Here is a 17,920-nt window from a genome sequence, read left to right as displayed (position 1 = left end):
ACCCACCTCACCCCCACCCTGCACCCACCTGCACACAATGCCACACCCACTTACCCATAATGTCCTGTTCTCGCCTCTCCCCCTTCCCCCAAACCCCCAGCACCAGGCACAGCCAAGCACAGCCAAGCCACATACCCCTACCTCTCCTTGCTAAACTGGCCACCTCTTCCTCACGCCCGGCCGGTTTCACCCATTCTCCTTCACCATCTTCATCTCCCGGCCTTTGCCCCAAGTCCAGGCCCCCACCCTCCTCCTCCTGGTCTCCCCAGTGTGCAGTGACCCCACCACTCTTCCCCGGGATGCCCGCCCATGACCCCCAGGGCTCTGGGAGGAAGGGCAGCTCTGCAGCTGGTTCTCGGTGCCCTGCACGCACGGGCCCCTGTGTCCCTCCTGTTGCCCTCCTGCTCTCGTCTCCTCGGGCCCCAGTGGGGCTAACTGCGGTACCTCCGTGGCCCGTGCGGTGCGTGAGCACCGTGGTACAGGGCTTGGGGTTCTATGTTACACATGGAAGTGCTCAGTGGGCTCCCTGGGGAAGGAATCCCGGCGGGACTGGCCTCAGAGCCCCTGGGGCCCTTGTTAAACACCCTGACCCCTGGCCCATCCCACACCTGCAGGATCAGCATCTGGGGCGGGGGGGGGCAGGTGGGTAACAGCCCCTCAGCTAAGCGGAGTTATCGCTGACCAGCCTCAGTGGGTACTGGGCTGGCTCCCCTACCAGGGGCGAGTTCACTGAGGATTCGTCTCTGTGTCCGCGACTCCGGCCTCTGTCCCGCACACAGTAGGTGCTCTGTGCTCGTTTGTTGAGTTGAATTGACTGCAGCCCTTGTCTGTCCTGGAAGGAGGAGTCCCGCCAGGCCCTGTTCCCCAGGAAATGTATTCTCACCTGAGCCCATGACCAGGGACCATCTGGGACCTCCATCTGGGCTGAGACCTGTGCCTCGTGCCGGGGTCAGGCCTGTTCTGAGAGAGCTCCTTCCCTGTGGGCTCTGGAGTCAGAGAGACCTGAGAGTCTGTTTTGGTTCTGCCACTCACCTGCTGTGTGACCTGAGGCAAGTTGCTTAACCTCTCTGAGCCTTAGTTTCCTCATCTGTCAAATGGACTCTCCATGGGGTCATTGTGAGACTTAGAAGAGAGAATGGAAGTCAGGTATGTAGCCCAGAGCTTGGCAATTATTCAGAAGAGCCTCTTTGTTCTAGCCCCGCCTGGGTCCCTTGTCATTATCCCTGGTTTTAGGGAACTAATAGAATGGGCCGCATTACCCTGGGCAAGGTCATTCCTCCCTCTGGGCTCAGTCTCCTCATCTGTGAAATGAGTGCATTGGAACAGGATCTCTGAGGTTCTCTTTCTGCCCCCTGTGTCCACGACTGTGTCCCCGACTCACACCGTGGCTGCAACCTCTGGGGCCTGCCGCGGAACCTCACTCTGTCCCTCGCTTCTCGCCTCCCCCCACCCTGCAGGTCTTTGACGACTTCATCTTCATCTTCTTTGCCATGGAGATGGTGCTCAAGATGGTGGCCCTGGGCATTTTTGGCAAGAAGTGCTACCTTGGGGACACGTGGAACCGACTGGACTTCTTCATCGTCATGGCTGGGTAGGTAGTGCCTCTGCTGCTTGCCAGACGGAGTTCCAATAACCTGTGGGGCATCCTGGTACAATGGCGAAGCCGCGTGGTAATGTTGGGGCCGACAGACACCCCTTCCTCCCTCGCCGGGAAGTCGTGTGTCCTCCTGCACTGTCAGTGGCTACGGGGTCTGTTTTGCACGAACTGCCTGACCTTGAGGAAGCCAGGTACCCTCTTTGAACCTCAGTTTCCTCATCTGTAAAATGGGGATGATAATATAGCTACGTCAGAATGAGCACCCAGTAAGTGTTAGCTGCTGCAGTATGATTACCCTTCGATCACTCAGCAAGTCAGAGAGAAGCGGAGTCACGCACTGTCTGACTCCAAACCGTGACTGTTTCTACCAAGACAGAAGCTGCAGTCAGAGGCCAGGTCCCAGCGTGGCCCCTCGCAGCACCTGTGTCTGATTCTGCTCTGGGCCTGGCTCCTGCTTTCCTTGGCCCAGCCAGGCGCATCCCTCCGACCCCCAGGGGAGGGCAAGCTCCCCGTGTCTGTGCTGGGGGACTGTGAAGGACTGCAGGGCATGGAGGACAGCACACCCGGACACAGGCCTCCATCTTCCCGGCTCCCTTCTGGGGAGAGGCAGTCAATGCTACATGGGAATGTGTCACGCACACAGATGAGGCTCTGGGCAAAGCACTGTGGCTTTCTTAAAAAAAAAGTTTTTATTGATTTTTACATAGAGAGTTAGGGAGAGGGAGAGAGAGAGAGAAACATCAATGAGAGAGACACATGGATTGACTGCCTCCTGCACGCCTCCTACTGAGGATTGAGCCCACAGCCTGAGCATATGCCCTGATCAGGAATTGAACCTGGGACCTCTTGTTCTATGGGACGATGCTCAATCCACAGAGCTACCAGCCGGGCAGGTGCTGTGGTTTTCTGAGCGCATCTCTGAGCCAGGCTCGGGGCTCGGGGTGCGGGGCTCGAGGACTTTCCCAGGGAAGTGGCGCAGGAGCCGAAGGACAGGCAGGCGTCAGCCATGCCTAGCAAGGGGGCCCTGGGGCAGAAGTGACAAGGGGGAGAGGAGAAGGCTGGAGGCCTGCGTGGGCGTCATCGCATGTGAGAGCGTGTATGTGCACGCGTGTGTGTGATGCCAGCGAGAAGGGGCAGGGAGGGCAGACAGGCATGTGGCTGCGAGGGAGTCGGTCCCACTCAGTCTGTGTGGAATTCCACACGTCAGTTCTGCAGCGAGAGGACGTGTCCACTCATGTTCAAGAAAATGTCATGCCTCTTCGAGGCACCTTTCTAAGACCGTGTTCAGTTTCACCGCCACGTGGTCAGAGTGGTATAGGCCTCATGGGAACTCAGTCATGCTGGGCTCACGGGTTTCCTGGGAGCCATGCCTCCCTTTGCCACGTTCCTCGTCTCATCCCCATTCTGGTGTGGCCAAGGGTCTCCTTAAGTCGGTGTGCGTGTGTGCGTGTGTGCGTGTGTGCGTGGGCGTGTGTGCATGTGTATGCGCATGAGCGCGCATGTGTGTGCGTGTGTGTGTGTGTGTGTGTGTGTGTGTTTTCTCTCTAATTTAAAGAATGGGTATTTGAGTGGTGTCATTTTTCAGCCTTGCCTCTGCACGCATGTTTTCCGTTGACCTTGGCGAGTGAGGGTGGTTTTTGTCTGTGTTGCTCTCACACTTCCTCCCTCAGAACCCGGCACGCAGCGCTGTTCGCTCTCCGGGGCGAGGGGCGCCCGGACGGGCCTGCCTCTTCCTTCTGGGCAGCGGCCGCTTCTTCCTCGCTGGAGGCCCGCAGGGCTTCTCACCTTCGGTTCAGACATCTTGCTGGGCCGGGCCTTGGTGAAGAGGCTCCCGTGGGACCTTCCGGAACTCCAGGGGGATTTCCTCTTCGATCATCGTCCTTTCTCTTCCGGTCCCTCCTGACTTTCCCACGCGATGGGTACTTCCCTCCGTCTGTTCGCCACATCGGCCCCCTTCCCCTCGCAGATTTCTTCCGTGCGAGGAGGGAATTCCTGGCCTCCATCTTCTCCATCACTGACCATGTCCCCCCCGCCCCCCCCTTCATCTCCTCTGCATCTCGTTAATTCCCAAGACCGCTTCCGCTCTGTGCTTATTACTATCCAGGGCAGCTTGGGCCGGTTCTTGTTTATGGATGCAGTTTCCCTTGAATCTGCTTGGAAATCCTCTCCTGATCCCAAAGGCAGGGCATCGTTTCCAAATAGTTTTAAGCAACGACCCTCACTCCAGTCTCAGGAGGAGGAGGCATCTGGGGCCTATTCAGCTCTCGAGTGGGAGCAGAGCGGGGAGCCAGCAGGACGGGATCAGCAGTTAGGAAGACAGCCGGGCGGGCGCTGGAGAAAGGAGGCGGCTGAGCGCGCTCGCGCACGATCAGAGCTGGTCAGTAACAACTCCGGCGCAAAGCCGTAGCCGTTGGAGTCATCTCTCCTGTCGGGAAGACATCACTACTAAATCCACACGTTAATATGTAAATCCACAGCAGCCAGCCCTTCACCTAACGGTAAATGGGGAGTGAAACGTATGCTCCCCTAACGGAATCATCCTCAGAGGAGTCTGCTAAGGCTCCGAAACGATGTCCCGTGCGAGAAATACCCCCCGGCCCCCACTCCCGCCCTTCTGACTTCTCTATTGCTTAGTGACCCCGTGTCTGCTCACAGTTATACACGAAGACCCGGCCTGGCTTCAGCACCGTGGTGAGGTCCCTCTTGGATCTCTGTTCTTGGTCCTCGGGCATGCGGGGTCTCCGCATGTGGGGTCGCAGAGGGTCCTGCGCTTGGTTTGATGCGATGCTGCTATCATTTAAAGATTTTTTGTGTATTTTGAGCAAAGGGGGCCTGCCTTTTTTTTAGCACCAGGCCCCCCAGATGATGTGGGTGGTCCCGGCTGGGGGCAGGAAGAACGGAGACCCGCATGTGGGATGCTGGGGATTCAGAGGACTCCGACCTCGCCCTGTCCTCAAGGTCCTCGCCGTCCTTTGTGTGTGGGCGAAGTGGGGGGGGGGACGAGGAGCCAGCAGCCCCGGGCTCCAGAGTCCAGCCCCCCCCCTTCTGCTCCCACTCAGGCCTGTCCCCACAGCTGCCCGCCCATCCCCCGCGGTCCCAGCCAGGCTCGTGCTATAAATGTTGTTTCCCCGAGTGACAGGCCTGACATTCTGAGGTTGTGTTCTTCCTTCCCGCTCCTCCCCATCCCCAAATTACTGGCTCCTCCTTCAGGCTGCGGAGGAGACGGAACCTCCGCACGAGAAGGTCCCTTAGAGGTCAGGGCCTCCATCTCCACATCCGTCCATCCGTCCGTCCGGGTGGCCCTGCTTCCTTGCTGCCACTGCGGGACCTGCCTCACCGCGCCGCTTCCACACTGGGGCAGCGGGAGTGTTGGAAAGTGGATTTTCACTGAGCTCAACGCTGTCTTCCTGTAGCTCCCACCCGATGGAGCCATTCATTCGTGGATTCAAGGCAGAACCCGCATTTACTGACCCAGGCCTCGTGCTGGGCATCGGGGAGGAGACTGAGGCCGCTGAGACCTCATGGAGCTCACGGTATAGAAAATGTATGGAGCCTGGCCGGGCGGCCCAGTTGGCTGGCACCTTCCCCTGCACTGAAAGGTTGCCTGTTTCCCTCCAGGTCAGGGCACATATCAGGGTTGCTGGCTGGATCCCCCAGTAGGGGGCACGCAGGAGGCAGCTGATCGATGCCTCGCTATCATATCGATGTTTCTCTCCCGCTCCTTCTCCCTTCCTTTCTCTAAAAATCAATAAAAAATCTTTTAAAAAAAGAAAACGGATGTAAAACAGGTAATAAAATTCTAAATAAGTTCTAAAGTGGGATCAATGCTGTTGCATACGGGTAGAGAGACTCATGAGGGCGTGGCGTAGGGACCTGATTTAGGCAGGGTGTCAGCACATCCTCCCCTCATGGGGTAGAGAGGCCTGGGGGTGAGCAAGCAGAGGGCGGGGCCAGGACCTCGCAGGTGGAGGGGACAACATGCAGAGGGCCAGAGGGACGGCTTGAGGAAGAGGAGGGAGAGCCGAAGCACAGGGTTGGAGCCCAGGGTCCCCAGGGATAGGTGTGTGCTGAGGAATGAAGCCAGAGAGGGGGGCAGGGACCTGATCCCACAGGGGGGCCTGGAGCCTGCGGGCAAGGGCGTCCCTGGCAGACCCACGACTGTCCTTCAGAATTCGGAAGGCGGCTCCCTTCCTCCCCGAGTCTCCTGTTCTCCACGTGAAATGTCCCAGCACGTCCCCCATTCGTCACAGGACAGGGGAGGAGGCCTCAGCTGCTGGACTCACTTTAAGTGACCACGGCAGTCTCGGTGCCTGGCGGGGAGCAGGACCCCGGCCTCCCAGTGATGACGCGAGAATGGGCTGCCTTTGCCCCAGTGTCAGGTTAGACTGTGGGGACCTGCTGAGTGGCCCAGGTGGTGGTCAGTCTCCAAGCCAGGTCTCTCCCACCCGGAACTAACTAAATACAGTTGATGTTTGAAAAAGCCAAATATCAGACTTAGCATTTATTGCTGTTACATTCCTCTTACAATGATCACTAGGAGACCTGACTCATTACCTGCACTTCCTGCGCGTGGTCAGCCCAGGACAGCAGCCCCGGGGCACCTCTGTCGGTGGGACAATAGTTAACAGCGTCAGCCCAGGACAGCAGCCCCGGGGCACCTCTGCCGGTGTGTGACAAAGCCCTGGAAATCACGGGACAATAGTTAACAGTGGAGCCCACCTCGCTGTCTCCTTTAAGCCACGCTGTCCTGTCTTTGTCCGTTAGGAGGCCATGAAATAGGCAATGACATTCTTAATGAGCTTGAGATATTCTTTACCTGCATATCTCCTTTGCTGCATCCTGCTGCCAATTCTGCCGCCTCCCCTGACCGAGACCAGGAAATGGCCACTGCCAGCTGTGGGGAGGGGCCTGGGCACCTTCATAGTAAAAACTTCCCTAAGAATTCCACTGCTGCGTCTCTAGGGTGAGCCAGGACTGGAGGGCCGGCTGCGGGGACCGCTCCCGCATGAGGCTGAGGCGGAGCCTTGCCCAGGGCACGGCTGGCACGGCCCCGCCTTAGAGGAGTGAGGAGACAGGAGCTGCCCTGACTTTGAGAGCCTTTTACAGCTTCTGACTGTGACAGTGAAAGCACGGACTGGAGCAGCTGAGGGACACGTGCGAGCAGCCTGGGGAAGGGCGGCCCCCCACCCCCAATCCTCAAACACGTGCACAGCCTTGCACCCCGACTCAGTGCTCCTTAAAATTCAAGGAACAACAAACATACTGGGGCATGTGTTAAAATACAGATTCCTGGGCCTCAACCCAGGGATCCAGACCCAGCAGACACAGCAGGGCCTGGGAACCGGCATGGCAGCCACACGCCCAGGTGGCCTGCGCAGGTGCTCCTGCTCGTCTGACCGTCCAGAGCCCTCCCTGGGAGCGCGAGGGGAAGAGGCGTGCGGAGAGCTCCTTTCCTGATCTGCGTCCGGGATCTAAATTAATTTTCGTGACAAGTAGATGTACTTTGTGAACAGAACGGTGGGACTCCTCATGGGATTTTCTATTATTAATAATCTCGCACAAAGAGCAGTGATGTCAGTCACTCAGCCCCTGGCCGGGGGTGGTGGTGGGAAGGAGAGGGCGGGTTGGGTTTTATCACACTCCGGAACCGTCTTCTCCGAGCGCGCAGTTTCCCACCCTGCCGCTTCCGGGCCCCTGGGAAAGAAGACGTCAATAAGAATGATCCCCTGGCCCTGGGCTAGCGCTTTCAGAAGAGACCAGGCGGGCACGACCCCTCTGTGGTTGCTTGCTGAGAGTTCCTTTTGTCCAAAGTGCCCCATCAGTGGGACTTTAAAAAGCAAAGGGAATTGAATCCTCTCAGGCGTCATTCAGGGGTGTGATGACAATAAGAGCATCTGCTGATTGCCGAGCACTTACTGTGGACGGATGCTGTGCATTATCTGGTCTAATCTTTCAGCTGCCTCTGTGTGGGAGGGACTCTGGTAGGTTCCATTTCACAGAGGCACAGGGGCACGGCGTGACTTGCTCAAGGTCACGGGCTGGTAAGGGGCACAGCAGGAGTTGGATGCAGGAAGCCTGGCTCCATGGGCTGGAATCGAGTCCTGGTTCTGTGTAACTCGCAGGGGGTGTAGGTATCAGGGATGCATTTGGCTGCAAGTAACTCTAACGTCCAGCCAGCAGTGGCTCGAGCAAATCCTGGAGTGTTTTCTCTGATATCACATGAAGTGTTGAGGTCAGTGGTTACTGGTGATGGCTCTGGGATGTTCTTGTGATTTTCTAGGTCTTTCTTCATGGTCACAAGGTGGCTGCTGAAGCTGTGGGCATCATGTCTGCATCGAAGGCAGGGAGACAGGGACCTGCCAGCCACACCTGTCCAGTTGGATCAGGAAAACAACGTTTTCTTTCCTGGATCATGGCCAGAACTGGATCTTGTGGCCATCCTTAGCTGCAAGGGAAGCTAGGGAAATAGGAAACACCATTGAGTTTGGCTAAATCAGCCAAGAATTGTTCTCTGGGGCCAGGCAAGATCAGAAGAAGAGAATGCACATGGGTGGGCAACTCTCAGAGTCTGCTACATTCCTCTCCCAGGGCCTTCATTTCTTTGTCTGCTTTAGACCAAAGCTGTGGCCCTACCATGTCTACAGGCTCTGGTCCGGACCTTCAGCGCTCTGATGAAGCAGGGTGTGTGATCTGTTGAAAAATCTAAAGTCAAATACCGACCGGTGCAAGCTCCACAGAGGCTGTGTCTGCCAGCAGACCTGGTGGTTACGGCATCAGAGGGTCATCACCGGGGCTGTTTCCCGAAGCCGCTGCAGCCAGGCTCCCCTCTGGGCATTATCCGTGGGTCAGGGAACACTCCGTGTGCCAGCAGGCCCAGGCCCCCTTCAGGTCGTGGCACTGACTTTACACACTAATGTATCCTGGGTTCTGCAGGTTTGGCTGCCGGGGGTCCAAGGTCTGGGTGCTCCGAGGGTAGGCCGAGCCTGAGGCCTCCTCCTGGAGTCCTCCCCCTGGAGTCCTCCCCCTGGCCAGCCTGGGGAAGGAGGCTCCATGACATGCTTGTTTCATATCTGTGTGTCCAGGCATCGCAGAGCTGGGAGGCGGGGAGAGTGTCTGGGGCCATTGTCTTGAGCTGAACTGACCATTGGGTGGGTGTGGCCCTGGGAAGGTTCCAGTGGGAACCTTGGTGTAGATGATGTCTCATTTGCATATGGAGTTGAGTGGGAGAGAGTGATCACTGCTCAGGTCCGTTTCTATGGAAACAGGATGCTAGATGCCATGAGGGAGGGGGGTTTAGTCATCAGACATGCTCAGGCCACAGGTTGACGCGCCAGCCACCGGTCGCTCACGAATCAGCAGGGCTCTCTCATTTATATGGGACGGGAATCCGCCAAACCGAGGGCCGCGGGGTCCCTGACTTCAGGGCCTGCTTGATCCAGAATCCTGGAATGCGTCACCAGACAGTGTCCTCCCATCCCACCACTGCCCATTCCTCTGCGCCCACCTCCATCTGGCAGCTTTCCTCTCAGTGGGAAGCTGCGGGCAGTCTCGGGGTCCACAGCCCACTCCCTCAGGTTTAACGCAAAACCCTCTCTCCTTCCCCAGCCGCTCCCAGCTCCCAGCGAGTCCATGAGGGACTTGACCCTGCTGGGCGTGGCTGGGCTGGTGTGGGTCAGTGCTCATCTCTGAACCAATCACCGCTGCCTGGAGGCAGCACTTTGATTGGCCAGACCTAGATCCAGCCCCACAGCAGCACTGGGTGGGTGGGAGGTCAGGCGCGTCCACTGCACGTGGCCTGGGAGTGGGGAGGGTCGGCTTGGCAAGTCCAGGGCCCTTACCCTGAGAGCAGAGAAAGGACCCCCTCCAGGCAGACACCATATCCTTTAGGACTCAGTGGTTCTCAACCTTCTGGCCCTTTAAATACAGCTCCTCATGTTGTGACCCAACCATAAAATTATTTTCGTTGCCACTTCATCACTGTCATGTTGCTACTCTTATGAATCGTGATGTAAATATCTGATATGCAGGATGGTCTTAGGCGACCCCTGTGAAAGGGTCGTTCGACCGCCAAAGGGGTCGCGACCCACAGGTTGAGAACCGCTGCTTTAGGGGGTTTGCCAGAACTGGTGTTTGCTTACTGGGCTGGGCGCTCTCACATCCTCACCGTCCCGAGGGTTTGGGGTTGGTAGTCCCATTTTGCAGAGAGGAATTGAGGCTCAGAGGGGCGAGCAGCCTGCCCCAGGTCCCAGCGCCTGCGCGAGGCAGATCTCCCATGTGCTCGGGTACAACTGCCTCGGAGCCCACGCTGCCTCCCAGCGTGAGGGCTGGGCTGGTTCAGAGGCCAGAATATTCCACCAGGTCTGCCCTGGGGACCTGGGCGGCCTCGCCAGCCCTGAGGGAGGAGGTCCTGGGAGAGGGACATGTCTCCCAGGCTTTGGTAGACGGAGCTCAGAGGGTCTCTACCTTGTGGTGGTGCCAGGACTCTGACAAAATGAAGCTAAATTGTAAGGGAGGTAGACAGGAGGTATATTTGGGACAGGGTCTAAAAAATCAGAGATTGTCATTTATCTGAAGTTCAAGCCTAACTGGTCAGCCCGTGTTTTGTCTGGCTCTGGAGCAAGGCCACCTGAGCGGAGCCTTGCAGAGGGTCCAGGGTCTCCTGCCGCGAGGTCCCCGGAGCTGCCCTGGTTCCCGCCAGCTCGGGTTTTGTCAGTGCAGCCCTCCCTTTGGCTTTGTAACCCCGGATTCCCCCTTTACTCCGAACTTGACCTGAGTTGGTTTCAGCATCATTTTCTTTATCAGTCACGTGGGCTGAATAACCCCGGTTCTCCTGGTCTCATAGGATTCCTGTGAGGATAGATGGGTGAAATATCCATCAATAAGTTCTGGCCAAAGTTAATGTTGTTGCCCTCTGATTTTCACTCTCCATTATGTCCTCCCTCCCTCCCCCCCTTTCTCCCTCCACTGAACACCTACTGAGCGCTAGGTACGGGGAGAGTGGCGTGGGCTGGTGGTCTAGTTACCGGCCTGAGTCAGCACAGAGCTGCCTCCTGACAGACGATCCGCTGTTTCCAGCATCCCAGCTTCCTTTCCATGAGCTACATCTTAAACTACACTTTAGGAAAGGCCCCATGGGCCCCTTGAAAAGATTGAGGAAACACCCTGTTTTTATCAGCAACACACACAAATCATCTCCAGGGAGGGGTATTTCCTGGGAAGACGTTCAATCTCAGTCATTGATGTTTCTTGTTAGCTCCAAGCATTCCTCTCTCCCCCCCCGCCCCCCCCACCCCCCTCCTTAGCTGAGGGGGTGCGCCCTTCATTCAACCTGTGGAAACACTGTGCCTGGCACTGATGAACGTTCTCCACCACATGTAACAGGTTGTTGAGTTTCTTCATGAAGCGTACGTTGGCCGTCGGGTCCTGGTGTTTCTTTCAGAGAGATGAATGTAATAGAAAATGGTGATAATGCACTATTAGTGACTAGGCATGTTCTGTCCTGTTAATACAATAGACGTGCTGTCTTGGATTCGGGAAGCTCAGAGCCCCAATTGTGGCGTAAAGATCCAGACCTTCAAGTCATTTGTTTGACAAGCTGGCATGGGGAGCCCTGGGCTGGGTGCTAGGGACCCATCAGGGACAGTGAGCGAGCCCCGACTCTGCGGAACAGGGCGGTGACAGAGCAGGTCTTAGAGCCAGGGGTGCCCCAATAGAGGCACGGGGGGCACAGGCAGGAGAGCTCAGCTCTGCCCCGGGTGGGATCTGGAAACCTGGGAAGGGCACTCCAGGTAGAGCCCTGGGAGTCAGCCAGGACTCTGGGTTGTGTAGGCTGGAAACAGCATGGCACTCTCTGGGAGTTGGGGACGTTTGGGTGTCCCTTGGATGCAGGGCGAGTGGTGGGCAGTGCTGGGGTTGTGCCAGGGAGCTCCCAGAGGCCTCCTGCCTGGCTCTCTGGCAGGAGGTGGGTCCAGGGAAGGGCTGAGGCAGGCGTCCTGTGATTCGTGAGCAAACGGGACCCGAGGCAGCGGACGAGGCTGTGCCTTAGACTAGCTGACTTGTGCCAGGCTCGGTTCTAAGCGCTGAATCCATAAAGGAGCACTTTCCTCCTCCCACACCCCCGTGAGGTCAGTTTGGTGACTCGTCCGAGGTCACGCGGTGCACTAGCAGCAGAGCTGGGATGGGAACCCAGGCTCTAACCACTGGGACACACTGCCCCATGCTGGCCCTATCCCGTGTGCTGCCATCTGTGCTGTGCTTACTGGCCATCTGGGGGGTGCTCAGGAGCCAGAAGGCGGCCTGGCCTGATGGCTGATGAGGTGTGTGTGTGGGGGGGTGTCCCACAGAGCCCCTGGGCCCCCCACTCCCTGTCATGTGACCTGGAGATTTCTGAGCCTCGGTTTCCTCACCTCAGCGGCGCCTGGTCCCACCACGGGAAGCGGTGCACAGAGCGAGTGCTCGGAGACCCTGTGAATCGGCCAGGACTCCGGGTTGCTGTGACAGAAGCCAGTGCACACGGGCCCCAAGCCCCAGAGGGAATGGACTGGCTCACAGGACGGGAAGCACAGAGGGCGGGTGCGGGGTCCGGGCACAGCTGCAGGGAGTGGTCGGACCATATGGTCAGGATCCTGCCGCTCTGCCGCTCTGGCCCCAGCCTTCCTTTGTGTTGGCAAAGTTCTCAGGCCACCGCAGCGGCAAGATGGCCATTAGCGCCTCCGGGTTTCCAGGCGGTGGCTTAGCCAGGAAGGCGCCTCTTCCCTGCAGTGCTGGCTCAAGGGCTGGGTCTACCTGCGGTCACATGCCCATCCCAAGCCAGTCATGGTGGCCGGCAGGACTAAGTGGGGCTCACGGTGCCCCAAGAGTGAATGTCCGCCCTGCAGCCCCACCCCAGCCTGGCTGCACCCGGGTCCCTCTCCCCGGATGACACCTGGGAACTGGGTACAGCCACTCTCCTCCCCCTGGGGTGGTGTCAGGACAGAAGTGCTCGCTTTACAGCAAAATCACCTACCTAATTAGGCGCTCGGAGCTGGCAGGAGGGAGTGGGGGTTTTGTTGATTTTTTTAGACTTTTAGCACTGAAGCTGTGTGATAATGTAACTGTGCAGTTAGGAATTAATTTCTCACTCCCGCAAGTGATGTCTTAACTTGGGGCCCGAGGGGAGCCAGCCCGGCGCTTCTTCACCTGCAGTGGCCCCTCTTCCCCTGCTCTTGTTGGGGTTGGGACACTCCTACAGCTGTCACTCAGGGTGGGAGGAGAGGGGGGAGAGCACCTGTCACAGGCGTTACTCATGCTCCTAGGTTCCCCGAGTGCCTACTGTGTGTTGCGTGCCTACTGTGAGCAGCAGGGCTGGTGCAGGTGCTGTGTCTGAGGAGGAGAGGGTGCGTGGCCAGTAGTCAGCCAGTCCTGGGATAATTCTGCAGCCCCTGCCCTCACAGGGACCACAAGGTCTCTGGGGGGGGGGGGGGGGGGGGGCGGGCACCCGGGGGCAGCCAGGTGAGGACAGGCCACGGGAGGGGGGGGGGGGGCGGAGTCCCCCTGGGATGGCACCATCATTGCCCTCAGCGGTCACCTGCTGGTGAACAGCCCCTCACTGGCTTTCCTCCTCCCGCTCCTTCACTGTGCTTCCTGGGATCCCCTCCCAGGTAAACTGCTGCTCCCAGTCCTTGGCTCAGGGCTGCCTGGGGAACCCAGACTAGCAGGGTGTGGAAGGAGCCGGAGCAGAGATGGCGCATTCAGCCTGGGGGCAGGGAGGGGTGCAAGGCTCCATGGAGAAGGAAGGATGAGAGAGGAGAAAGGGCATTGTGCAGAGGACAGGGGCAGAGAAGGGTGTGTGTGGGGAGCTCCTGGGCCGGGCCTGGCGTGGTGCCTGGGAGGCCAGCGGTAGGAGCAGGGTTGGGGGAGGGGATCGAGGCAGACTGGAGGCCAGGGGCTGGGTCTTTGATCTGAGAGCAGTGGAGAGACATTGAAGGTTGAACTTGGGGAGTGACACAGCTGTAGTTTTAGGAGGTTTTCTCCTGCGGAAGGTGGGCTGTTGGGGAGGAGGCAGGAGGCAGGAGACTAGCCGGGAGGCTGCTGTGGTGTCAGGAGAGGGAGGGCTTCCGGATGCGGGCAGGGGTGGTGGAGCTGTGGGCAGACTGTCCGCATGGGTGCATGGAGTCACTATCAGGGCGGTGTGCTCCCTGGGGCAGAGAGTGAAACCCACAGATCCTCCCTCCCAGCTGCATGTTCTCCCCAGCTCTCCCCACCCTGTCCAGCGGATCCTCCTCCTCTCAGAGAAGAACGAGAATTTCTGAGTTCTCACTGTGCACCTACTATGTGCCCTTTATCACTGAATGCGTTTGCACCTCATCTCGTTTCCCCAGACAGGAGAGGCAACTGCGGCAAACACCCCATGAGGTTCATGGAAGATGAAAGAAAGAATTAGGACCTGGGAGGAATGTGTAGGCTAATGCAGTCCCCCGAAGAATCCATAAGATCTTCCTTCCATGCTGCTCAGAACTCAGCAACTCATCACGTTTCCCTTTTTGACTTGACAGCCAGGAAGCTCAAACAGAGCTAAGATCTTGACACTAAATTTTCCAAGAGATTTTTCTTGGGAGCTTTTCAGTGGGGACCCCGAGGGCTGCAACTGAGGAGGTCCTGGGGCGTTTTGCAGGAGGCGTGTTCCCACATTGAAGATCCGGGGCATCAGGCCAGGGTGAAGGGAGGGTGCCTTCTTAAGTGGCCATGGACCTGGGCTCTGTGAGGAGGGACGGGGCGTCAGACCAGGCAGCGTCATCCTGAGGGCTCCCACAGCCATGCCCTGGCGGCGGTGGCCGTGGTCTGCCCTCGTCCCGGGGAGCATGAAGAGGGTGGAGGTGCCATCCAGGTGGTGCGGGAGCTCGCACCCGCTAACGCGGGGCGAGAATGCGAGCAGGGCCTGGCAGGCAGCAGGCCTTCAAAGCCATTTGCTCTTTCTGGCTCGCCATCCTCGGTGAAGCATCTATTTATGTTTACTGTGAGACTTCATGGGGACGGGAACCAATCCTGGTCTGGCACCTGCTGGACCTCACCAGGTGAGCCTGGGGCACCTGGAACACAGAGCCAGGTGGGTTCAGCCTGGCACGGCTGGGAACCCCCACCTCCAGCCACCCAGGGAGGCATCACAGCCTGGGGGCCCAGCTCTCCCAGGGCCTGGTGCTGCCCCCTTGGCAGGAGGGAGAGAGCCTGGGCAGGAGGCAGCGGGCTGCATGCCTGGGGGGGAGGGGTGGGGAGGGGCTGGCAGGAGCGGAGCCTGCGATGGGGTGATGGGGTGGCTCTCCTAGGCCTGGTGTGTGTGTGTGTGTGCGCACATCAGTGTGAGAGCGCCTGTTTGTGTGCCCATGTGTGCCACCCCCGCAGCCTTCATCACACATATCTCCTTGGCTGCCTGGAGAGCTCTTTCTACAAAATATGAAAACGACAGCTTGGCTCACCCACGCGCGGAATCCTCATACAGCTCCACTCTCTCGATGCCCCCCTCTCAGATCATCCTCTGCCCTCATTCACGGCCCCCATCCCCCCTCAAGCCTCCCCCTCTCCTCAGGGCGGCTGCCCTTGGCCCCCCTCCCTCCCCGCCTCCCTTCTCCTCTGATCCCCCAGGTGTCTGTCTCTAGTTCTAGGCCTCTGTCACCTTTTTTTGGGTCACGCCCCCTCATCGGAATTGGGGCTCTGGAAGGAGTGTGTGTGTGAATGAGGGTGTATAAGGGGTGAGTGTGTGTGCACCAATGGTTGTGTGCAGGTGTGTGATTGTGTGTGTACAAGGGGGAGACAGAAAGAGGGAGGGAGGGAGGGTGTGTGATATATTCTGCTTCTTCCTGGTCTACCTGGATCTGCTCTATTGCCTGACTTTAATGTTGCTGATGACGGTGGCGGCAGGTGGAGCGGCCTCTGTGGGGGGTGGGGGTTTGGGGAAAAGGTTTGGTGAGTGGGGCTGGGTCAGGCTGGGGCTGCAGGCGCTGGGTCAGTGGGTGGTGGTGGGGGGCAGGTAGGATCTGGTGGAAGGGTAGGGAACCACAGAGGGGACCCGGAGGTCTGCTGCCTGTGGAGGTCTGATGCCATGGAGCTGCAGGGGGAGGGTGGACCTGTTTGGGGGGCCCCCCGAAGAAGAAAACCAGGGCCATGGTGAGGGCCCCGGTTTGAGTCTCTCCCCCGCCGAGTGGGTGCTGCTGAGGGTGCCGGTCTGAGTCATTCTCGGGCTCACTTTCCCCTTCGCTGCCTGGCTCAGTGTGGACGTCAGGGCAACTGCACAGGACCTTAAGCGTAAAGAAGGTTCCAGTGGACAGAGATGAGGACCGTGACGTCCAGCTGCCATCTGGGCCGGCCCAGGGACCTCCGCTGCTCAGTCCTCCCTCTGAGGAATGGGGCTGACCCTCCCTGGGCCAGAGGCTGCTCCGGAGGCGGGGCGGGAGCCACCGGCCCACAGTGGGCACCCAGGTCTCGGCCCCTCCATCCCTCTGTCCCAGCAACAACTCCTGATCCTCAGGGCAGCCTGGGAGGGTGATGTCGCCAGCCCCCACCCCCTCTCAGAGGAGGAGACAGCTCGGGGCCACACAGTGGACTGGGCACCGCCTGGATTCTGGCCTCCTTTTCCCACTTACCTTCCCAGGCAGGCGTGGGCACACATGGGTGGGTGTGGGTGGCCAGGGGCCTCTGTGGTCTGGCCCGTGGTCCTGCCTGGCCCTCCTGCACCGTCTCATCTTCCCTCTCCCCACAGGATGGTGGAGTACTCGCTGGACCTTCAGAACATCAACCTGTCGGCCATCCGCACCGTGCGTGTCCTGAGGCCCCTCAAGGCCATCAACCGAGTGCCCAGTGAGTTGGCGCCCCTCCCCCACCCCTGGCCCCTAGAGACCGCATTCACCCTTTCAGGGCCAGGCTAGTGCTGGGCAGGGGACCCCCAGTGACCGGACAGGTGTCGGTCCTGCTCCCACGGGGCTCACGGGCCAGTATTGGGCCTGAAGCTTGCAGCGCGCTGGGGATCCTGGCTTTCAGGAGCGAGGTTCCTGGGGGAGGTGGCGGCCACAGAGCCCCAGGTGTGGAACGCAGCTGCGTAGTGTGAGGGAGGACCTTGTGCAGCGTTTCACCAAGGAGGGTCCCAGGCTCCCTCACTTGTGCTAAGTGACTTCGAACTTGAGCTTTATCACCCACCCACATGTGAAGGGTGTGCACATGTGGGGTGTGTGTGCACACGTGAGGGGTGTGTGCACATGTGGGTGCATGTATAGATGTGAGGCTATACACACATGTGGGCACATGTGAGGGGTGTGTGCACACGTGAGGGGTATGCACATGTGAATGGGTGTGCACACGTGTGTGCACATGTGGCTGTGCGTGCACATGTAAAGGTATGTGTACATGTGAGGGGTATATACATGTGAAGGTGTGTGCATGTGTGCAGGGTGTGCAAACGTGAGTGTGCACATGTGAGGAATGTGCACGTAGGGGCGTGTGCACATGTGACATGAACACACATGGGGCACGTGGGCACGTGTGTCTCCCTCCCTCCCTCCCTCCCCCACTGTGTGGGAGCCCATTGGATGACTCCGGGCTGTGGAGGTCTATTTCTTTTTCTTTTTTAAAAAAATATCTCTTTATTGATTCAGAGAGGAAGGGAGAGGGAGAGACAGAAACATCAGTGATGAGAGAGAACCACTGATAGGCTGCCTCCTGCACGCCCCCTGCTGGGGATCAAGTCCACAATCTGGTCACGTGCCCTCGGCCAGAATCAAACCTGGGACCCTTCAGTCTGCAGGCCGACTCTCTATCCACTGAGCCAAACCAGCTGGGGCGGGAGGTCATGTTCAAGTCCCTCCCGCCAGCCTGCCTGGTTCTCCAGCGAACCTGGAGGCTCCTGTTTTGGAGGCTGCTGGGACCAGGCCTGCAGAGGGCTGGGGTCCTTCCTCAGGGGCCCCCGTCTGCTAATAGGGGCCCTGGAGGCTCAGGGTGGGGAGATGGGGGTGGCTGTGTCCACCCTGAGCTGGCGCCGCCTCTCAGCCGATTCACAAATGAATCTTCTCTCAGAACTGGCGAGGCGCGTGTTGGGAGCCCAAACACTCTGGGACCCGCAATATAACCGATGCACTCCCTCCCCCGACCCAGAAACCTCCCCTGGCTCCCCTGGAAAGGGGACGTGAGCTAAAGTCATATTCTTGAGTAACTTAATTGACAGGAGCCTCGGGCAGTCGGAGCAGGCCCACTGATCCAGCTCCCCGTTGGCAGGAGGAGGAGCTGGGTGCCCAGGCGCATGCCCTCTGCCCGAGTCTCCAGGGGATGCGCGAGGGGGACACAGGCTCCCCGAAGGGCCCC

At 58.8% G+C, this 17,920-nt stretch overlaps 1 protein-coding gene across 1 annotated transcript in view; it reads left to right on the top strand.

The window, feature by feature from the left end:
* CACNA1I (calcium voltage-gated channel subunit alpha1 I) overlaps positions 1 to 17,920 on the top strand; it is a 108,137-nt gene that overhangs the window by 17,121 nt on the left and 73,096 nt on the right. The window contains exons 2-3 of the mRNA XM_015571918.1: positions 1,327 to 1,591; positions 16,329 to 16,426. Of these exons, the coding sequence (XP_015427404.1) occupies positions 1,327 to 1,591; positions 16,329 to 16,426 (363 nt within the window). The remainder of the gene's footprint in view (positions 1 to 1,326; positions 1,592 to 16,328; positions 16,427 to 17,920) is intronic.

The sequence above is a fragment of the Myotis davidii genome, unplaced genomic scaffold, assembly GCF_000327345.1.
Source record: "Myotis davidii unplaced genomic scaffold, ASM32734v1 scaffold428, whole genome shotgun sequence".
Classification (NCBI taxonomy): Eukaryota; Metazoa; Chordata; class Mammalia; order Chiroptera; family Vespertilionidae; genus Myotis; species Myotis davidii.
The sequence above is the reverse complement of the archived record's forward strand: the minus strand, read 5'-3'. Positions and strand labels throughout refer to the sequence as shown.